Genomic DNA, 21,824 nt, shown 5'->3' with positions numbered 1-21,824 from the left:
CCCGTCTTGGCAGACATTGGGCTGGGTGCTCCCAAGGGTGTTTGGCAGCTGTAGTGATTCCATCAGTCTGTGCCTTCCCCCCCAGGCTGTTTTCCTTACTCCCTGCCCTGCCTCACCCCACAGCAAGGTTTTATTTATCACTTTCCCCTGGAGTGTGGTTTAATACTCCCCCCACTAGAACCTGTTCAAAACAGCTCTCAGAATAACCTTCTGGCATCCTCTACAAGCTGAGGCTGCTGAGGGACAGGTAGGGGCACAGGTCCCCTTGCACCTGTCACCACAGCCCCTGCCCTCAGCTCCAGCTGTACAAATGGGAGCAGTTGAACACCTGCAGCCCAAGGAACAGCAGAGGGCTGAGAGCTGCACAGCTGCAGTGTTTACTTTGTATATGAAGTGTTGGAGCTGGAAAGGAATTGACTCCCGTGCAGGCTGCTGCTGCAGAAGGTGCAACAGTCTTGCTCAGGCTGTCAGATCTTGTACCTCGGGGAGCAGCCTCCAGGACTGCTCAGGTCACAGGTGCCTGGCAGGAGCTAGCTGTGGATGGCAGAGGCTGTGCTGGTACAGCTCAGGTGGGTTTAAGTCACCAAGACGACAGAGGACAGCTTCCAGCTCTCACACAGCAGCCTCTCTAGTGGAAGGCTCTGTGGTGCTCAGCAGCACCTCCCAGCAGCTGTCCTCTCAGTGCTGTCACTGCTCACAGCAGTCAATTTCCAAGGGGCAGTGACAGCTACTCATGGTCACTGTCACTGCTGTCGCCGTCTGTGATGCTCTCCAGGGCCTCCCTGCAGACACAAAGCAGCCCAGCAGTCAGGCACTTGAGCCAGTCCCTTCCTAGGAGAGCATTAGGACTGTCTGGTGCCTGTACTCCTCAGGGCAGGTCCACCCACCATGGTGGAAGCCACCTGCCTGCACCACCTGCCCACAGAGTTCTGAGCCACCTGCCAAGGCGCTGGACTCTGTTTACTCATTCTCTTGGAGCAGCCACAGGCTCCATAGTGTGGACCTCCCAGGCCCATGGGCTGAGCCTGGCTGCAGCAGCTCAGGAACAAACCCTGGTGCCTGGTACTGCAGACTGAGTATGAACCTCAAAACCTGTGAGGCATGTGCAGGGCCATCCTGTACCACCTCCCTGCTGTCACTAGCCTGAACTCAGTGTCTTCTGGGTGGCCAGACCCAGCTAGGAAAAGTCTGGGGCAGATGTGAGCAGTGGGTAAGGCTAACTCCAGCATGGGGGTTACCTTCCCTCCAGGGTGGGAGTGGAATCTCCACCTGAGGGGCCAGCTGGGGGTGAATCAAGCCGAGGCAACACAAAGGCATTCTGGGGCCAGTTCTCTGCTGCCCTGTCCACAGGAACTGCCTCTCCAGCAGCCCTTGGCAGTCACAGGAGGAACTTCAGCTTACTTCTGCTCTTCAGAGAGTTCAAATTCCTTCTTCATTCTGCTTTTCAGCCTTTGGGATGAAGGCAGACCAAGGGCTGCTGCCAGCTTTACCAGCTGAATTGCTTCATCTGGAGAGTTGCTCTGTTTAGCACAGGTCAGGAACTCATCCATCACCTGGTCACTGCAAAAGCAAAGGAGCTGCCTGGTCATGGGGAGGTGGCCACCAACAGCAGATGTTTCAGAGGAGGTGACAGGCTTCCAGATCACTCTACCAGCCCAGTCCTGCTCCTGCCAAGAACACCCTCAGCACTCACCCTGTGCCCTTGTGGTGTGCTGGGGACCTCCTGTCCTAGCAGAACGCAGCACTGCTCCTTGCTCCAAACCAAAGGGCAGCAGCCTCAATAACCTTCCCCCCCTTGCAGTCCCCACATCAGGCCCATACCCTCTTGCAGGTAGCTGGCAGAGGCCACAGTACCACAAGACTCACTGACAGAGGCTGCTGTGCTGCCCTTGGGCACTGGGAACAGCTGACAGCTGCCTCTGCTCTGCCAGCTCCACCTCAGTCCAAGTACTGGCTCTGCTCCTTCACCACCTGTGACAGCTGCTGGAGACACCTCTCCTGCTTTTAGGCAGGGAACCAGTCAGTGTTAGCAGCTGGTGCTGCAGGGAGCTGGGCAGAGGAGGGAAGGCAGGGAACTGCTCCACCAGAGCAGCCTCTAATGCATTCGGTACCAGGAGGGAAACCACTTTCCTTGACTTCACATCCATCATCCCTGGCATCCAAACCAGCTCTACCACCATTTCAGAAGAATTCTCCTTTTCTTATTCCCCAGATTGAGCTTGGGGCTCTGACACAGCTGGCAGTGCCAAGGCCTCCTTGGGCCACAGCAGCAGCAGTCTGCAGCACAGGGCAGCTGCAGAGTGCTGCCAGCAGCCATTGGCACTGCATGCCCCAGGGTGTTCCCCTACCCTAGTTTCACTTGATCTAAAGCCCCCAAACCAAACACAATGCTCCTTAGCAGCTGTTTTTTGCTGCAGACAGCATTTCCCCCCGCAAAGCCAGAGGGAAGCCCTGCTGTAGGCTAGCAGTGTGTGTGTGCCCTGAGACTCAGGGCTTGAGTCCACACAGTCTGCAGACACCCAGGTACCTCTGAAGCACCAGAGCCTGGTTGAGAGCATCCTGGCTTTGCTGAGCACACAGGAACACCACATTCCCAAGAGCCCTGCTCAGACTGAGTCATCAGTGGCACTGCCTCCATGTCCCAGAGCATCACCTGGAAGATCAGGCACTTCAGCCCCTCCCTGGCCTTGGAATGTTTCAGCTGAACAAAGCCCCAGTGGTGCTCACAGGGACAGACACAGCCTCTGAAGCAGCAGTGAGATATGGACCACCACTGTCATCTTGTGCTGGGGACTGAACTGGATGACCCTTAAATGGCCTGTCCAACTCAAACTGTTCTACCAGAGCAGTGCAAGATGCCAGTAGCAGGGAGACTCAGGACTGCTGTACTCACCTAGGAATCCTGTTGATCTGCTGGAACCGCTCCATCATGTTCCTGTGCAGAAGGGAAATGGTGATGATCCCAGAGAAACCCCACCACAGAGCACAGGCACAGACAACACAGCTCTGGGACAGGCCCTGCTGAGCACTGGGGGCAAGTTTCCTTTAATGGATGAGGTATTTTCAGGATACTTCTGTTTCAAATGGATCAGTGCAAAGAGCATCTGTATTTAAGAGCAAACAGCTCAGAACCTCACACTGCAGGCCAAGTATTTTAACCAGGACCTCAAGCTGAAAGCCAGGAAGACCTAGCTACTAGAGAGTTCCAAAAATATCCTCTTTAGAGTTACTTAGGGCTAACTCTAAATAAAAGGTTTGTTAAACTCCAATTAAGCTCTTTAGTAGTTTGCATGCCAAGGGATTGCAATGGTTAGCAGACAGGAAGCTGTGGGCAATCAGCAGTGTGCCAGTGACACCCAAGCCTGCCTTGACAGGATGCTCTGAGCCAGCTGCTACAGCAGCTTCCCAACCATTTTTGAGGCAGACAATAATACAGGGAAGGCCCCACAGCCACAGGGGGCTGAGCCCCTCCCTTTGTCTGCACTGACATTACAAGGCAGCTCCTGACTTCTGCACTAGCCCAAAGCTCCAGGCAGCCAGGCACCTACCAAGCATCTTGGGTTCTCCCAGCCCTGGAGAACAGCAGAGCCACATGGCCTAGGCTGCTGCCTGTCCACTGCAGTGGGGCTTGGTCCCTTCCAGCCTGCTCGTGGGCAGCTCTGATGTCCTCAGCACAGGTGGCAAATGCCAGCTGAATCTGTGAAGAGATGCTGCTGTTAATGCCCAGACCTCTCAGGGAACACCTCCTGTCCAGAGCAGCTCCTCCTGCAGATCTGCCCCAGCTGGGAGGGCACAGGGCTGGGACAGCTGGCACCAGATGACACATGTGATGGCATGGTCAGTATCTGCAGCTGAGGGGAGAAGAGGGACGGGGGGGGGCCTTGGAGTGATGCCTCTGCCTTCCTGAGTCCCTGCTCTCCCAGGGTGGCTGGAGCCCTGCCATGCTGGCAGTGGGGAAGGAGTCCCCAGCTGCTGTGTATGCAGTGTTTGCTTCCCCTGCCAAGCTGCCTCTGTCTTTCCCACCACCACAGAGAGAGGGAATGGGCTGTGTGGGGTGAGCTGCTGGCTGGGACTGCACCCTGAGAGCTCCCTTACCTCCTGAGGGTGCTGATCCCTGCTCATCAAAGACAGAAGCTCATCCAGCAGCTCTGGTTTCCTGCTGAAGCCCAGCTGCTTCATGTCTGTTCAGAGAGAGGCAGTCAGCAGCTGTGACCCCTGCTCCCAGCCCCTGGCAGCACCACCAGCATCACCAACAATGCAAACAGCTACTCTCTGGTCACCTTATTAGTTCCCTTTTCCCTCCTTATCAGGCCCTACATGTCCTGTGCACCAATGACATAAACCAAACAGGTTTCCTCTTCCCCTCTCTGCCAGCCCTGAGATTCCTGGGTGCCAATTGCTCCCCTCATTAGTGGCCTTCAAGGTCTCAGGGATCTGGCCAAGCCAGTGGTGGTGAGAACCCCATCATAGCCCAGGGCAGCTCTGCCTGTGAAATGAAACAGTTAGAAGTTCCAGCAGACCTGAACTGCTGCTGGATACTGAGACTTGTGGTCCCCCAGTGGCCAGAGACACCTCCAATGCTGTCTGCTTCCTCCAGTGTTCCTTGAGGCCAGATCATGATTTTCATGCTGATACAGCAAACCAATTACTAAGATTTGACCTGACCTGATCTGACCTGCAGAGTCCAGGTCATCAGAAGCCATAAACTAAGCAGTGCTATGGAATTCTGAACTGTGGCACTTGTGGAACTGTGCTACACTGATTCTGCTCACAGGAATCCTGTGCTCTTCTGATTGCAAGTTCTGTGCTATGCTACTCATAAAACCCTGTTAAGAAAATAAAACTTTAATTGTGACTACCAATTAATGCTGTCATTGTTCTGTCAAGGATCCTGGCAGGGATCCTGTCTGCCAGCTCACTCTTGGCTGGCAGCAGGGCATTTTTGGTGTTGCAGCCTGGATTTGCATTCTTGTCTCCTGTTCTTGAGGCAAAGAGCAGGCAAATAGTCTAAGTGAGTTCAGTCGGGAGTGCTGGTTGAAGCTCTAACCTCTGCTGAGCATTCAGTCTTCCCAGACACTGCTGTTGAGCTGTGACACAGCCATTACCTCTCCAATGGCCTGTGGTCACCTCTACCACACCAGCCCCACCACTGCCCTAAAGAGTCACCCCCCTCAGGTCAGAGCAGCATAGCATGGCTACCCTGAGCACTGGGAAGCTGCCCAACTGCCTCCCCCTTGGCACTGCTCCAGACTTGTCAGACTGACTGCATGGCCATGTGGCTGTCACCAACCTTCCCAGACTGAAGGGAGCATGTCCAGGTGGTTGGCTGCATCCAGTGCTTGAAGGAGGTCCAAGATGTTCTTGGCACTGGGATAGAAGAGCTGATAATGGAAGAGGATGGTTTCAGTGGCTGGAGCTGCTCTCTCCAGGTGAGAGCTCTGCAGCTCACTTACCCCAGCGCAGCTTACCGAGGGGGACATCTCTTTGTACCACTTCAACACAACATCAATTTGCTCCATCATGCACAACAAGGAAAAGAACTTTGACCTAGAGGAGGAGGAAATGTTCTTATTCAGTAATGGTTGGAGTGATCAAACCACACAGAAGCACCAAATGATGGTGTTCTGCTCAGATTTGTATTGCAGACCAGGGAAACCTCACTGCAGGGCTGCAACCCTCCACAACATGAGAAAAGCAGCAGCAGTTGTCACAGGAGGTAACTGGCAGCACGAATGAGAAGTCAGACACTGCATTCTGAAATCTCCAACAGAGGCCATCTCCCTGCCTGAGGTACCTGAGTCTGTCTCAAATGCAGCCTCTAGCTCAGAACTAAATAAACCTTGCTCCTTGTGCAAGTTTGAGTGCCAGCCTGAGACCTTCATCCTGGCTCTGAAAGTGTTCCTGCACCAAGGAATTCATTCCCTTTCATTTCCCTTGAATCATTACAGACTAAATAAGGTAACATTCCATGGATCATCCCACCCTGGAACAGCAGCTTGTGTGGAAGAGAATTACTGGAGACTCTTAGTTCCAACCCTTGAAGAGGCTTTTCCTCAGACCAGGGCTGCTCAGTGACTACAGCACTCAGTGATACTGTTTCAGATGCCATGATCAGTGTCAAGTGGTGGCACTCCCTGGGAGCTTGGTGCCCAAGCACCCCTTCTGCATTGCAACCTTTCCTGCTGGGTGCTGGACCAGACAACCTTGAAAGTCTCTTCTAACAACCATCCCACAAGTCTGTGAAGCCATGCAGGCAGCTTTCTGGTGTCACCTCCTAAGCTGTCATCTCAAGTGGACAGCAGGACTGCAGAAGCTGTCAGTGGTTGGTAGCTGCTGGATGGGCGTCCAGCTAGACTGATGCTCCAAGACACTTCATCTCCTTTTGGGCAAGGCCACAAACTGGAAACCACTCCTAAGCTACCCCTGTCCTGAAGAGGGATCCAGCTCCCAAACTGCACATACAGATGTTCAGCAGAGCACCCTGGTGAGCAGTGCTGGAATCCCAGTCTGCACTCAGCACAGCAGAGGCTGGGGGCAAGGAGCCCTGCACTCACCAGTAGGTGTTGAGCCGGTCCATGTCCAAGAACCTCCAGTTGTCTCCCTTCTCCATGGCCTTGTTCAGCCTGTAGGCCAGCTTGATGTCCTTCAGCTCACAGCACTGCAGCACAGCAGGCACAGCACTGAGCACAGCCCCTGAGAACACCCCCACGCACCTATGCAGAGCACACGCTGGCAGCAAACAGCTGCACAGCTTTCTAAGCCAGGCTAAGCCCTGCAGGTGCAGTCACCACTGCAGCAGCACTGGCAGCAGGAGGTGAGGTACAGCAGACAGGTACCCAACTCCAGCAAGAGGTGAGTGCCACAAGGATGCAAGGTACCAGCTTAGGAGGTAGCAAGCAAAGAACTGCAGAATGATGGAGGACAGTCAGAGGAGGTGATAGGCAGGTGAGGAATGTGGAGAGTTGAACCTTGCCTGATAGACTGGTGGGCTCAAAGGCAGGCTGCTGCAGGGCAGGGGTACTTACCACTTGCATAGCACTGGTGAAGAAGTTGCCTGAAAGGGAGAAGAGGGAGTCTGTTAGCTTGAACCTTCAACAGGACACAGAGCGGCTCACTGCCCCAGCCTGCCAGAGGCAGGCGAGACACAGTCAGCAAGCCGAAGAGTGCAGCAGAGGTCTTCACTTGATGTGTATAGACTTTGGTGTGGCCTGAGTTTTGCTAGGCAGCCTTTTGGGGGCAGTCACACCCCCATGCTTCTAGAGACAAAGCATTTCTGCAGCTCAGCTGCTTGACTTTGGGTAGTTCTGAAGAAGCTGTACTCTGGCTTGATTCAGGAGAGCACAGTCTGACAGGCAGGCTGCACAACGAGACAGCCACACCACTCATCTGCTATTAGCTCTAGGGGCAGAGAACACACACAGCAAAGAGCTTTTCAGGCAGGTTGTCACCCCTCTCCAGTACACCCCAGAGCTGCCCAAGGACATATAACTGTCCTTGGAGATGTTTCCTTCCCGTTCTGTGGGGCTTTGGCTTCTGCGGCTGACATTTGACAGCAGCAGGAAGCCTGGTGCTGCCTGAGGGAGACACAGGAAGCCACAGCAGGAGGCAGGACATGAACTACCCTCCTCAGCAGCTCACCTCATTTGTGTGAGCAGAACTGGGGACAGGTGGGTTTGGTTTGTTGGAGGAAACATAGGGGCACTGGATGCTATCAGAGCCTGAAACAGGGGCCAGTTGTGGGGAGCAATGGAGGGAAGAACTGGAATGCAAGTTACATAAACCCAGGAAGTGCAATGCACCCCCCTTGCCCTGGCAAGGCCTAACAAATCATCTAAATATTTTTAAGGTGGAAGAACCATTTCTGTGTTATGTAGGTATTTACTAGGCACTACAACTACAGCCTACAGAATCCTCCTGGCCAAGGAAAGGCCTTGCAGGAAACTCAGGTTGCTGAAGGTTAGTCAGTTCACATCAAAGAGGGGAAAAGAAGTCTCAGTTTTGTGCCAGTCTGGATTCTGCAGAAGCAATTACCAAGAGTGCAGGAACCCACCCTGAAGGGCAGGAAGCATCTACAGAAGGTTTTGCTCAGAGAAGTGGCTTTCAGCTAGCCTATGTGAGCAGCTTCTCTGTTTTTAAAAGCTCATTAGCTCCCACATCTCAGACAAGGCCTGGATCTGCTTACAGTTCACCACTGCCTTTGCCAGCAGTGGCATTTCTGAACAGAGTGTCAAGGAGGAGAGCAGGGTCACTGCCCAGGCTCCTGGCAGCAGCTTACAGCCAGAGCAGTTTAACACATGTGGCCAGGCAGAGGCAAAGAGAAGGTGTGCAACATTCTGCCAACTTACAGGCCTCTTTCCAAGGACAGAACCATCTCTGGCAGGATGCCCTAACATAACCTACCACTGTCTTTTCATCTGTCCTTTGCTCTCTTAAATACCTTCATCAGTGATCTGGGTGAGGGGAACGAGGGCAGCCTCAGTAAGCTTGGAGACAACATGCAGCTGGGTACAAGTGTTGATCAGCTTGAGGGCAGGGAGGCTGCACAGAAGGACCTGACCAGGCTGGATCAGTGTGACAAGCTGCAACAAGGCCAAGGGCTAGGCTACAACTCCAGGAGTGCTCCAGGCTGCAGGAAAGAGGCTGGAAAGCTGCCCAGTGGAGAAAGACGTAGGCAGAGTTGATCAACAACTGGCTGAAGATGAGCCAGGGTGTGCCCAGGTGGCCAAGAAGGCCTCCAGCAGCCTGGCCTGGATCAGCAGTGGTGTGGCCAGCAGGAGCAGAGCAGGGATTGTGCCCCTGGGCTCAGCACTGCTGAAGCCACACCTTGAGTACTGGGTGCAGTTTTGGGGCCCTCACTCCAAGAAGGACATTGAGAGGCTGGAGCAGGTCCAGAGCAGGGCAACAAAGCTGGGGAAGGGTCTGGAGAATAGGGCTGGGGAGGGGCAGCTGAGGGACCTGGGAGTGTTTAGTTCTGCTAGCAGAGGTTTATGTTATACCTGAGGAACAATTTCTTCCCTGAAAGGCTTGTCAAGCACTGGAACAAACTGCCCAGGAGGTGGCTGAATCATCAACCCTGGAGATATTCTGAAGATGTGATGCTTAGGGAGATGGTTTAGCAGTGCACTTGGTAGCATTAGGTTAATGGTTGGATGTGATGACCTTAAAGGTCTTTTCCAGCCTAAATATTCTATGAAATGCCCCAAAACACACCAAATTCTCACTAGTGTCCTGAACCACACAGACAGCTTCTTCATCCCAGCACACTCAACTGTCAGCTGCTCTGCTAACACAGCACAGGTACAAAGCCCTCTGCCACACCCATCTTCAGACTGAGGCTGTGTCTACTTCTGCACGTACAGAGAGGCTGTGGATGTCCTAGGACAAACCTGTGCATGCTGTGCACAGCAGGAAGGGCAGGAAGAGCTAGCCAGATGTGCCAAGGGCAGAATCCACCCACCCTGGCACCACCTTTTATTGCAATTTCCTGGAAAGGATCAGGAAGCACTGGAACAGGAACTCAGCCACACTGAACCTGCTGACTCCGGTGTGGAATATGCTCAGTGCGACTTCCCAGCACTGGAATTTGGCTGCCTTTGTCTCCAAAATGTTTCTAAAGGCACTGATACCAGCAAGCTGCATGCATCCTTCCTAGGAGGGCAGAACCACCTGGAGTCCACCAGTAGCTTTTCACTCTAGGTTCATGCACCTGACAGTCTGTATGCAGTGAGTGAAGGCCCTACCGTCATCAGGGTCCTGCGCCGTGAAGCTCCTGTTCTCAACGTCATCCAGCACCTCAGAGATGATGCCTGATGAGGGAAGGTGAACTGCAGCACAACAAGACAAGCAACATCACACCTCAGCTGTGTCAAGCCCTTTGGCAGTGAGGAGTCTGCAGGTTCCATGTGGAACCAGAAACAAGTAGCATGGTGATTCTCATGGTGCTCTGCAAGAGCTGCAGCTTTATGGCTCCCAGTTTTGCCTCACTCTTGCCAGACAGACATGCTAGAAGAGGGCAGGGTCAGAAAGATAAAAGGACTTCCTAGCAAGGAATCCAAGAGGCCTGGCAGCCTGGCTGTTAGAAGTCTGCACTGGGAAAATCAAAGGCCTTTCATAAACAACAACACTGAAAAAGGGGAAAAAACAGGAGAAAACCCAACAAGCAAACCCTGAGAGACTCTAGGCAGCTCTTCCACACTCGCTAAAAGGCAGGGACTGCAGTTGTCACTACTGTGCCCATCCTCTTCCCATGCCCAGAGAGTTTTGGCTGAAGGGCCTCAAGCACCTGGGCTCTGTGCTCTAACACAGCTCTATCCCTAGACAGCTCTGATGCACGGAACTGTTGCAAAACCCCAGCAGCTCTGTGCAGTTTCTTCCGAGTGCTCTGCAATCAGGTGCCTTGTGGTCAGATCCAGCCTCCAGAGAGACCCAGCAGCACCTGCTCTTTAGCTTTACCAAGTGGTGACCACAAATGGAAAGGAAGCCTGCTTCCCTTCCAGCTCTGCCCATTCCCAAGGGCTTTTTCCCTCCTGCAAGAGGCTGTGATCCCTGGGAGCTTCACCTTTAGCCAGGCAGAATCAAACTGCACAGGTAACACAAGGGCTGCTTGTACAAGAGCTGCCTCACTCCATAAAGCAGCTGCCTTCCCCCACTGCTCTGGGGAAGGCTGCATAGCAGCTGTGGCCTGAGCTGGCACTGCACCTACCGCCTCTGTAGAACACGGCCAGCAGGTGATCATAGGTGGCCAGGCTGGGCTCTGGAAAGCAAAAGCATTGAGGTCACTCTGACATCCTGGGCTGGCTTTATGCCCAAGCTCCAGTCCATAGTCTGCAGCCCTTCCAGCTGAACAGCAGGCTTAGATTGACTCTGCTCCTCTTCCTGCCCACCCTAGTGCTGAACCAGCCCTCATGTGCACACACTGCAGCTGGAAGGGTGGACAGCAGCTGGAGCATCCCCCTGCTGTGAGGTGAGCAGCCAAGCCTCCTGCTCTAACCTGAGAGCAGAAACACTGCACAGCTACTTTCACAAACACATATTCAGTATATCAGCAAGTCATCGAGTCAGCTGTGCAGATATTCCCTGGTTTTGCAATGTTTGCTTGACATCAAAAACATCACCTAGATCAAAAGCCTTTTGCTGTTTGAGGTGTGGGTACAGAACTGGCCTGGATGGCTTCCCTTGCTCCATGGGAAGCCAACAGACCCAGGTGAGTGCTGCAAACATACTCCTGCTACTCACTACCCTACAGCAGTGCTACAGTGAGAAGCCAGCTGAGCAAGCCTGTGGGTGAGGGGACACTCCTCTACCGCACACACACACAAGTCCTCAAGCAGCTAGAGGTGAAAAGCAAACGTTTCCTCCAGGCAAGAATGGTAGGAGAAACCTGCTCCTAACATAACATGCTGCAGTACCAAGATGCTTTCTTTCTTGACCTGAGGGGCAAAGCCCACCCACTAGACTCTAACCAACCACCAGCACTGACCAAGGACTGAAAATGATGGTTCAGCCTGAAAGCCACAGCCACTGGTTTGCTGGGCAGCCACAGCTCAGTTCTTCAGCAGTTTTATTTCTCAGTTTTCTTGCAAAAGGAAACAAACAGTGAAGCTGAGAAGAGAGTGAGAAATGCTTCTTTCCACAGGCCCCAGACTTCTGTCCTTCAAGTAGGGATCACTGTGGTGTTTGCTGCTCAACTCCCAGCTAGCTGCTCTGGAGGTGGCTCTGGAACACAACAGCCACTCTGGCTCTCTTACCTATATCCAATGCCTCCATTTCCTTTATTACCAGCAAGGACATACCCCTGCCCACACCACCACATCTTCTCAGAGTCTTCAGCAGGGCATTAAAAGTCAGCAGATTTGGCTGCACTCCCTGTTGAGCCATGTGGTTCAGGAAGACCTTAAAAGAAAACCCCCAAACCCTTACCTAGTGCTTCACACCCAAGGATCACAGCTCAGTTTTCATAGATGCATTTCCTCAGCCTAATTCTTCTCAGCCCCTGCAAGTGACTGACTCCGCCTCAACTGATCATTTACTGAGGGCATCGTATCCAATCTCTAATTAATTTCACTAATAAACCCCCAGGCTACAAAATGACATCAGATCAGATCTTGGAGAACTTTGTCTAGAAGACCGAAGACACTTTTCAATCCCTGTACATTTCTCCTTACTGATGAACTGGAGCCTCTAACACCACACCCAAAATTCCATTTTTATCCCCATCAGGGATTACAACAGAAAGATTTTTTTCTAAAATGCTTTGGTTTTATCTCCCAGCATAACCTTCCAGTTACTTTCTGTCTGAGCAGTCCCTGGCTCAGGTCCATTCTCACTCTGCAGGGGCTGGGTGGGACACTCCTTAGCAGTCTGTATGTTTAAGCTAGTGCACTTCCTTTGCACCCAACATTAGAATCTTCCTACAAAGCTCTCCTTTGTAGTACCCTTAACAACTACAAAATTCTAGTGGTGAAGCAGTCCCAGCCCCTACACTCTCCCCCTTCCCCACCTCTTTTGCTCTACCTCCTTACCTTGGCCAACTCCCATCTTTCTAGGAACCTGTCCTTCAGATGGGGGACTGCTGCAATCAGGGCATTGAAGGTGTGCACATCAGCTGGAAGAGGCAAGAGAACTGACTGGAACTGACTGGAACCATAAGCCTCTGCAGAGAGCAGCCTGTGCTCACACAGCTCAGCTTTTGGCAAAGTCTCGTGCAAAGCTGCTTCCCGCAAGCTGGCCACATGCCGGCTGCACTGGGAGAGCAGCCTGCACTCAGCTCCCATGGTGCAGCTGAGGTCCGTACCCCTGCGCCAATCATCACTGCCATGGAACAGCCACACCAGAGGAACACAGCTCAGAGTGACACTCACCCTTGTGTCTTTCATTCAGCAAGTCGATGTACATGTCATAGGCCTTGGCAGGAGCCCCATGCTGCAACAACAGCAAAGCAATCCATGAGCCTGTGAGACTGCAGGAGCTGAGGAGCGTCCTGCAGCCCTGCAGCACAGCTTTACCTTCACCATCCCTCGGATCATGGTGCAGTAGGAGTGGGCATTCCTCTCAGGCATGATCTTAAATATCCTCTCAGCATTGTTGTTCTCCCTAGAACCGAGGGACAAACTGAAGGTCACAGAACTTAGCACTAAGAGCCCTTCAGGAAAAGGACCCAAGGTGCACAGCACAGCATGGGCTGTGCTCCTGAGAGCTGACACTCAGGTGTTCCACCATCACATACTCCATGCCCTAGAAGAGCAGCAAACACAGAGGTATTTAACAAGCAACACCTGCATGCAGGGGCTAAGAAGCCTGTAGGTCTGTTTTGCCTCAGCACTATATGTGCACAGTGCAGTGATTACAAGAGTACCAGCTGCGTACCTCCACTCAGCCCTGGACAGCTGTGACCCTCTTTGGAGCTGCCTCTTGGGAGCCTTCTGCTCTGAAGTGTTGCCCTGGAGAAATTTTGGTAGAAGTAGGTTTCTCAAAGTTATGGTTAAACATCAGAAGACATGATTTGGTAACAACACACAGGTTCAGCAGCCATTCCTATGCTAGCAAAGGTGTTTTCTAATGGCTTGGATTCAAATTTCTATGATACCGTTCAGGAATCACTAAGCAGATCAGGAACACTGGAGATGTTATGAGACACACTAACAAAGGGAGATCCTCTGTGGAGCTGGGGGAACCACTGCAGCATAGCAAATACTCTGCAAAACACTTTCCCTCTCAAGAGCCTTCCCAGGGACAAGCACTGTGTGACCTGTCTACTATTGTACCCTGTGACCTGATGCTCAGGTCACACAGGATCCCTCCACGTCACTGAAATCGAGTTACTGTGCTTCAGACTGGCAGAAAATGAACCAGCTGATGGTACACTGGAGCTCTTCTGGACTTGCAGGCAAGTATAGAAACAAGGCTGGCAGTGAGAAAGTTACTGAAACACGGCTCAGCACAACTAAGCCAAGACAGGCTTCCAGCTACTAAGTTCAGCTTTATAGCAGGTCACAGGATTGTTGCAGTAACTGCCATCTCTCCAGGGACTTGCTGACTGCAGCTGACTCCCCTCACTTCACCTCCAAGGCAGGCAGGCACAGTACAAAAATCCTGGCATCACCTTCACGTGCTCTCAGCATGCATTAAAGAACCAAAGAGAGAGAAATAGGTTTGTCAACCTCTACTTCTTCTGAATCCTCTTTTTCTTCTTTCTCTTTTTCCAGGGTAGATTCTCCATCTCCACAGAAGCACAACAAATCCAGAAGGCTGTTTGTGGTCTCCAGAGACACAGGAGTGCCTACGGGAAATGAGGATGTAGATCAGCTGCAGACCAAGCAGAAACACACCAGCCTACAACTGTATTGGATGGAGAACTGCTGAACACCTGCTTAGGCCACTGTGCTCTCCTCCAGCAGAGCAGTGCTCCAGCCAGCCACCAACCCTATGGCTCCCACAGGCCCAGTCACAGCAGGAGACAATTCAGCACTGAACTGGAGGACCTGTTCTTCTGCTGAAGCCACTGAAAGCATAGAGTTTCCCTGACCAAGCAGGAAAGGGAAGTGGCAGCTGGCAGCCAAAGCTGTGAAGTCCCACAAGCCCAACACAGCATCAGAAACTTCCAGTGCTCTTCATGACTAGGAGACACCCTGCTGTGAAGACCACTTTGTGTGCGTCACTTTCTGTGAGAGAGATTTAAAACTAAGTAAATAAAACAACTCTGTGATGGACTCCTCTCCTTTCCACCTTGTAGCAGATACAATTCTCATCCTACCAGGAAGTTTTCCTCTGTCAGAGGCTGTGGCAGTTACAGGTTCCTGTTGCCTCCTCCTCAGCCACCCATGACAGAGATAAGGTCCAAATCAAGGAAGACCTGAGAAAGACTCAGCATTTCTTGAGGGCAGGCTCACAGCAGGGGCGCTCAGCTGCTACATGACACCAGTCCAACAAAGCAGCAAAGTGCTCAGCCCCACTGTAGCTCACACCAATGTCCTCAGGGGGGCCAGAGAGCAGAATGGTATCACTCAGTCACCCAGCATCTACACACCACAGGCCCTACTGCATCACAGTTCTGCTCTGGAACACAAGGAAGGAACTCAGCACTGTACTGTCTGCTTTCTGATCAGGAAACCATCTGCATCAGGCAAGCACTGCTAAGCAGGGCCTAGTAATTCTGGACAATCACCTCTACAGACCAGAGTCAGCTGTGAAAAGCAGCCACACAGTCAGGAAATTGTCTCCATAGCCTGTGGCAGCTACTAAAATATTTTTGGCACAGTTTAAGTGGACCTCCACCACAGAATCTGCAGGTTTCCACACACCTGCTTGCACGAGCTGATCAAACAGGTCCACAGACTCCTTCACCCTTCTGAGGTAGATGTGCTCTTTTAGAGCTTCCTCACTCACTCCTTCAGTCTGAGGTGTAAGAGTCTCTGGCATCAAGCACTGAAACAAAGACTGCCAGTTAGTCACGACCTCAAACCTTCTCCAAACTATTGCTGCAACAGCAGCTAGATATCCTTACTCCCCACCCTGGGCGCTGCTTGGAACATCTCCAACCCTAACAGCATCACTACTTTTGGTGATAAGGGACCACACCCCCCCACTTCCCACTCTCATGCTAGGAAGCCAGTGCTTAAACATTTCTTTTCTTACTTTTATCTAAAGAACTTGATAGGATACTGAGTTCCTTAGGGAAAATGTTTACTCCTGAAGCACAACGAAAATACATCACTGCTCTCATGGCTGTCTGCAGAAGTTACCACAATGGTCCTTTTATGGCAGTTTGGGAGCAGTCTGACAGCTGATTTCACCACCTGACAAAGCACACATGGAATTAAAATGGAATCCAAAGAGCTTACTGGTACATTGGGCTCTGCAAAAGTCTTGTCAAAATACTGAGGGAAGTGTTTAATGATGTATCTTGCAGCATTCCTCCCAGACTCCTTTGACAGTGCAAACAGCCGCTGCAGAGGAACAGAGGGTAGAGATGGACAAACAGGGTGAGGAAAAACATCTTCCACAGCACTGAGCATGCTGCTGGCATCAGCTGAACTCAGCTGTGCGAGACAACAGCCCAGGTAAACCTGTTATTGGTGCCTAAGTGGGAATGTTTGCTCTTGAAATGAAACTGTCATGTCCTTCCTGTACCAGTGGTCTGAAGTGCTGCACTGCTACCTCAGGCTCAGAAGCATCTCTCTCTGTAAAGAGTGACAACACTCAGAAGCTTCTCTCCCTGTCATTTCCAGGTCATTTCCTACAGGGCAGGGTGGATTTGTCCAGAGAAATGTTACAGACATCATGAATTCAGAAATGCACAGGACAGACAGCTCTGAACCAAATCTGACACTTCATTTCCTTTTGTGATTGAAACTAGACTCTAGTTAGAGTCTTCCTAGGCTAAACAAAGACAAGGGGGTGAGAAGCCATCAAGGATTTGAATGGGAATACTTACAGAATTGGCTGAATTTCTCGGCATAAGGAAAGGGTCATCCTGGAACATATAATGAGCAGCAGTAGGGTCCTGTAGAAAAAAAAAAGCCAGGATTGAAAGGTTTACAGTTGTTATACAGGCAGATCACCCTGCCTCAGGGGAAGGAAGGCACAATGACCACTTCCATCACAGCCACCACCTGATGCCCATCTCAGTCAAAAGCGTTTAGCCTGCTTGAAACAGTTATTAAAAAGCATTTTTATTATACACACACACAAGCTATCAGAGTGACAACAGAAGAATCCCTCCTATAACACAGCAAGCAATAAGGGCCCTGCAAAGCAAGTAGGACCCCAACTGTAACAGGCTTGGGGGAGCTGAGGGGACTTGTAGCACTGGATTCACTTTTCAGAGCTCAGGACAGAGCTCTATGCAAAGCCTGAAAGCAAGAAGAGGCAATCTGGACTGGGAGGCTGAACTGGTAAAGGATGCTGATGTCAGAAAAAGCCTTAGCCAATCATTACAGCTATCACTGGTAGCTGCAGCTCTCTCAGCCCCCAAATGAGGCTTTGTGGGCACAGCAAAAAGGAAAACCCCCCAAGAACTGCATGTGAAAGCCTCAGCATTCATTTGGGGCTAAAGCAGGAGAGGCTGCAGAGCCAAAGGCTGCTGCACCAGATGGGCAGCTGGAGCTACTGCCTTGCTCAAGAGCTACTCACCCTTCTCACAGTGGAAGCCAAGGTCTGCAGAACTGCCAGCTTATCCCTAAACAGAAATCAGCTTTCATTAGTACTTGCCTGCAATTTTCAGCGTTATGCAGAACAGGCACAGGATTATCCTGTAGTTTTCAGTTCTAGGAAATATTTTGCTGTGCTTAGAAAACATCACTTTGTGTAGCAGGAGGGAAAATTCAACTGCAAAAATGGTCAGCTCTGGAACCACCATATAGAGTGGGAAAATGAGGAAAACCAGAAACGGATGTGTGCTTCCTGCAGTGACTCCTGCCCTTACTATGCATTATCAAAGAAAGGCCACATAGAAGACACAGGAAGGTGACCTGGAATGCTTCTCTCAGAGCCTCCCATCTCTGAGGGGTGGATACAGGAGCTCCTCTCCAAGGCTTGGGAGCTAAAAAGAACCAAACCAAACCAAACTAGATTGCTCAGGACTCCTGTGCCTGTGGGTCCCTCAGACTTTGGCTGTGTTTCAAGCAAAGAAAGGCCAGTGAAAGTGTTCAGGTGCTCTTACTGCAGCCCTGATAGCTGTTTTTAAGGAAAGGTCCACAGTCTGCACAGAGAAGAAGAATAAAGAACATTCCCAGGGCTCTCAGTCAGCAAGAAAGCCAGCAGTGGAACACTAAATCCAGGAATAAGACAACCTGATGTTTTCTTCTGCTCTCTCAGATAAAAAACAGCTGTCTCACAAAGATTGTCTTCCAGGGTGAGATACATACTCCAACAGTAAACACTCACCAGGTTTTCTTTCGGGGGAGCACAATCTCTTCTTGAACAACTATGAGGAACAACATTAGAACTGGTATTAGACACAAACATCTGCCCTGTAATGGTTTGAAACTGTCTTTTTAATTTTTCCTTGCAAAGTTCAGAACAGAGAAAGTGAAAGAGTGTAAATAAGTCACTATTGGGTGTAAGAAAGCAAAATACTGATTGTTCTAAACACTTCCATTGGATAGATAGAAATCTTTAAGAACTATTACTCAAAACAAAGTGGGCACTCTGCACATTCTGTGTTCTGCAGTGGGGGCAGTTGCTGGGCTGTCTGGCTGCTGTTTCTTCTTCTCTTCTGGTTGAAGATAACACACTGACCTTGGCAGCTAAGTTAACAACTTTCTGCTCTAACTAACTCTGCTTTCTGTCCAAGGGGGGGTCTGGGGGGGAAGCTCCTGGGAGTGGGAGGCCCCTTTGGGAAAGGTCCCCTTGCAGGGAAGCAAAGGGAGATTGGTTGTGCTTTTCTGTTGGTTGTATATATTTGCAAATGTTGTGAATGTTGTATATTTGTACATATTCATTGCATTTCATCATAGATTGTAGATTCTGCTTTGTAAATACAGCTTTCATTTGCTTCCAGACTGGGCTAGCCTGGTTATTGTCGGTGGGGGGGGGGGGGCAATTTCAGCTCACACTGACACATGCCCAAAGAAAATCCTGACCTCATGACAAGCTGATCTAGCTGGAAGTACTAAAGCAAGGAATTTAAAACCATCATCTAATGTAGGCCACAGTTTATTGCAATATTAATAGAAAAGCCTGGTGGGGAGCTTAAGTGTCTTGTGACAAGACAGGATCGGGGCCCTGGGGTAAACAGATGTCCAAGGCATTGTACTCACTTACCTAGTCAGGCTTCTTCAATCATCCTTACCCTCCTTCTTGCCTCAGCCCTTCCTATTCCCCTGCTTTCCTACTCTTAGTCCTCTAGCTCCAAGTCTGCCCTCTGCCCACTTGGCTCCTCCAGCTCAGCCTGCCTAACCACCACAGCAAACTGCCCTCTCAAGGTCCTGCTGTGACAGCCTGACTCCAGCTGCTCCACTCATGCCACTGCATGGCATCAGCCTGCCCAGAGAGGAGAAAGACAAAAGCAAAATCTAGAGGCTGTCAGTGAAGTATATTGGGAAATTCATTCACAGAGGTGCATGTGGGACCCCTGACTGCAGCCCCCAGAGGCAGGGTCTGCAGAGGCACAGTGGGAACACTACCCATGTGTTGATGCTTCATGAGCTCTTACTGACTGGCAGGAGCCTACTCCTGTGTGCAGCACGGCTGTGAGCACCCCAGGCTCACACAGCTCACAGCAGAAACAGTGTCAAGCAGTACAGGAGAGAAGGGAGAACATGAAGGAAACTGTCAAAATCAAGGAGGAAAACTCCTTACTTTTCTTTTACAGTTTATTCCATTTCAAAGAGCAACCAGACAGCTCATGGAACTGAATAACTCAATTCATTCTCTCAGAGCACAGAGCTGTTTGGAGATGAAGGCAACCAAACCAGGAAATCTCTGCACAATGAAGATGGGGGGAAAGAAAATCCAAGAAAGGGAAAGAGAACATCCATGTCTTCATCTCCTGACACACTCTATTGTTTGGAGATTAGAAAAAAACAAAGGCAAGAAATGAGTAATTAAGATATCTTACCTTCTGAACTGGCCATAGTCTTCTCCAGGGCTGTACTACTGGAGGAGCACCTGTAAACCAGAGATGCAGGGTCATGATGTTACCATTCCAGATGGAAGTTATATTTTGCTCATAGTGGAGCAGAACCTTTCCAACTTTTCCAACGGATTCATACCCTGAAAACAACCACCCCTCTTCACCCCACCCCCAAACAGTGTGGCCAGCTGATCGGGAAAGTGGTTGTGCCTCTGTACTTAGCACTGGCAAGGACACCTCGAATCCTGGGGTTAGTTTTGGGCTCCTCACTCCAAGAAGAACATTAAGGTGCTGGAGCATGTCCAGAGAAGGGCAACAAAGCCAGTGAAAGGTCTAGAGCATGAATCTAGGAGCATGAGGTGAGGAGCAGCTGAGGGACCTGGAGAAAAGGTGGCTGAGGGAGGCCCTTCTCCAAATCTCTGCAAGGAGATCAGTCTCTTCTTCCAAGGAACAAGCAATTGGACAAGAGGAAACTCCATCGAGTTCTGCCAGGGGATATTTAGATTGAATGATCACAAAAACTTCTTCTCGGAAAGGGCTGTCGAGCCCTAGAATAGGCTGCCCAGGGACGTCACCACCCTGGAGCTTTTCAAAAGAAGCAGAGACGTGGTGCAGAGTCTCCGCAACCTGGTAGTCCTGGGTAACGGTCAGGCTCCGTGATTCTCTGATCGGCTTTCTCATGAGATTCAGCTCTAGAAAGCACTTCACAGCTCAAACTCACCCCTGGTGCAGCTCCGACCCTGTGAGCGCAACCAACAGCAGGGAAAAGCCCCAGAAGAGACGCTCCCCGCCCCGTTATTGCCGACTCGACCCTGCGGCCACCACCAGCGGTCCGGCCGCATGCGCCGAGCACCGGGCACGGAGCACGCAGCACAGGCCCTGCGCGGCCTTTCCCGCCTCAACTCCCCAGCACCCTCCCCCGTCGGCTCCGCCACCTGCCACCGCTCCGGGCCCTTCTCCTCCCTCTGGTGCGGTAGCGGCAGAGCCTTACCGGTAGCGCTGCCGCCTCCCGCCCGCGAAGCAGCACGGCCTGCCCAGCAGCACCGCTCGCCGCCATTCGCCTCCCGCCAGCCGCGCCGCCATGACCCTGGCGCAGTGCGCCTCGGGAAGAGGGGCGGTGCTGCGCCCCCAGCGGGAGGCTGGGCGGGACGCGGGCAGGCCGCTCCTACGCTGCCGCCGGACCGCGTGGTGCCTCCCGGGGCGCAGCGCTTTCGGTGGCGGAGAGGTATCGGCCGGAGAAAACTCTCTCGTTCACCATGAGGCCGCCGAAAGTGGTGCCGTGGCGGCGGCTGGTTGGGGTCTCCTTTGGGATGTACCCGGCCGAGGAGATCAGGTAGGGATCTGCGGGCGGTGTGGCTGTGCTCTGCAGCCGCCCGGCGGTGCCGCTGAGGACTACAGCTCCCGGCGTGTCCTGCGGCAGGCCGCCGGCGTCCCCGGCGGGCTGTGGGCTCGCGGCCTGCCGGGACATGCAGTTCGGCCGTGCCGCGGCCCTCGCTCGCCGCTGGCATTGCCGCAGCCCCCTGAGTGTTGGGAGCCGGGAGGCTGCTGAAGTCTCTGTGGGGCTCTCAGACCCATTGCGGGGCCTAGGACGGCTGGGAAAGCAGTTCCTCGCGTGGGACTGAGCGGGGCTGGAGGAGGCAGGGAAGCCGCCCCGGAGCTGTCTCGGGGAGCCCCGCACTGCCATTTGGAGTCGGGGCGGGGAGCGGGGTACAGCCAGTTCCATGTGCTGCCGGGGCCCAGGCTGCAGCTTAAACTCACTTCGTGAGGACAAAGCACTCTTGGGCGCCTCTTCTGAGGGGATGTGCCCCTGCACCGCAGTGCCAGCAGGGCCTGCCGGAGCCTTGAAGAAGCCCTGTGCTGGGAACTTTGGGCTTGATCCTTGATGGGCGCTCTCCTGGAATGCTGGCCAGGGACCTGAGCCTGAGTGTCCCGCACGGAGACCTTGGTGATTTCTGCGAGTGGAGAATGTTCAGATATTTTAGCACCAGTGTAACTATTGTAGAGCTGAGATCTCTGTTGCAGAGGGGCTAGCAACTTTTTTGTCCAAGTCATCTCTCATGGAGTACTAAAGAGTTGTCAGCATTTCCTTAGCTTTGGTGTGTGAGCATTGTGTGTAGTCAAGAACATAGAGCTGTTGCCATCTTAGATGTTTTCATTGTTTTCATACCTCCTTTCTGCTTGAGAGGACACACGGACAAATTAACCAAGCTTCTTAATAGAGTGGCTTTAGATCTAGAAGAAACACTTCCTG

The 21,824-nt window shown here is 52.0% G+C and overlaps 2 protein-coding genes and 1 non-coding gene across 3 annotated transcripts in view; 1 reads left to right on the top strand and 2 right to left on the bottom strand.

Annotated features, from left to right (window-relative positions):
- Positions 1–360: 360 nt before the first annotated feature.
- PTCD3 (pentatricopeptide repeat domain 3) lies at positions 361–20,831 on the bottom strand. Its single transcript, XM_054391409.1, has 25 exons — positions 20,743–20,831; positions 20,565–20,693; positions 19,559–19,608; positions 17,884–17,923; positions 17,131–17,176; positions 16,433–16,501; positions 15,840–15,944; positions 15,300–15,423; positions 14,160–14,278; positions 13,366–13,439; positions 13,005–13,092; positions 12,861–12,921; positions 12,522–12,604; positions 11,748–11,892; positions 10,703–10,753; positions 9,741–9,824; positions 7,026–7,054; positions 6,555–6,658; positions 5,469–5,547; positions 5,291–5,381; positions 4,096–4,181; positions 3,549–3,697; positions 2,894–2,935; positions 1,402–1,560; positions 361–782 (listed from the first exon to the last, which is right to left on the bottom strand). Exons 1-25 carry the CDS (start codon positions 20,829–20,831, stop codon positions 728–730), a joined length of 2,151 nt encoding a protein of 716 aa, XP_054247384.1. The 3' UTR covers positions 361–727.
- LOC128974945 (small nucleolar RNA SNORD94) lies at positions 12,677–12,817 on the bottom strand. The gene has a single exon (XR_008489324.1). It is a non-coding gene; the product is annotated as a small nucleolar RNA SNORD94 (small nucleolar RNA).
- Positions 20,830–21,824, top strand: part of POLR1A (RNA polymerase I subunit A) — a 43,493-nt gene continuing 42,498 nt past the window's right edge. Inside the window, exon 1 of the mRNA XM_054391513.1 lies at positions 20,830–20,906. Coding sequence (XP_054247488.1) covers positions 20,830–20,906 — 77 coding nt within the window. The remainder of the gene's footprint in view (positions 20,907–21,824) is intronic.

This window comes from Indicator indicator, chromosome 23 (genome assembly GCF_027791375.1).
Source record: "Indicator indicator isolate 239-I01 chromosome 23, UM_Iind_1.1, whole genome shotgun sequence".
NCBI classification, from domain to species: Eukaryota; Metazoa; Chordata; class Aves; order Piciformes; family Indicatoridae; genus Indicator; species Indicator indicator.
The sequence above is the reverse complement of the archived record's forward strand: the minus strand, read 5'-3'. Positions and strand labels throughout refer to the sequence as shown.

Excerpts from the sequence above, each read along its gene's own strand:
- PTCD3 (XM_054391409.1), bottom strand. The coding sequence starts at position 20,831 with ATGGTGAACGAGAGAGTTTTCTCCGGCCGATACCTCTCCGCCACCGAA. Across the intron at positions 17,924-19,558 it reads GACTATGGCCAGTTCAGAAG|TTGTTCAAGAAGAGATTGTG; the intron begins GTAAGATATCTT and ends TGTTCCTCATAG. Across the intron at positions 10,754-11,747 it reads AATGGAGGCATTGGATATAG|AGCCCAGCCTGGCCACCTAT; the intron begins GTAAGAGAGCCA and ends TTTGCTTTCCAG.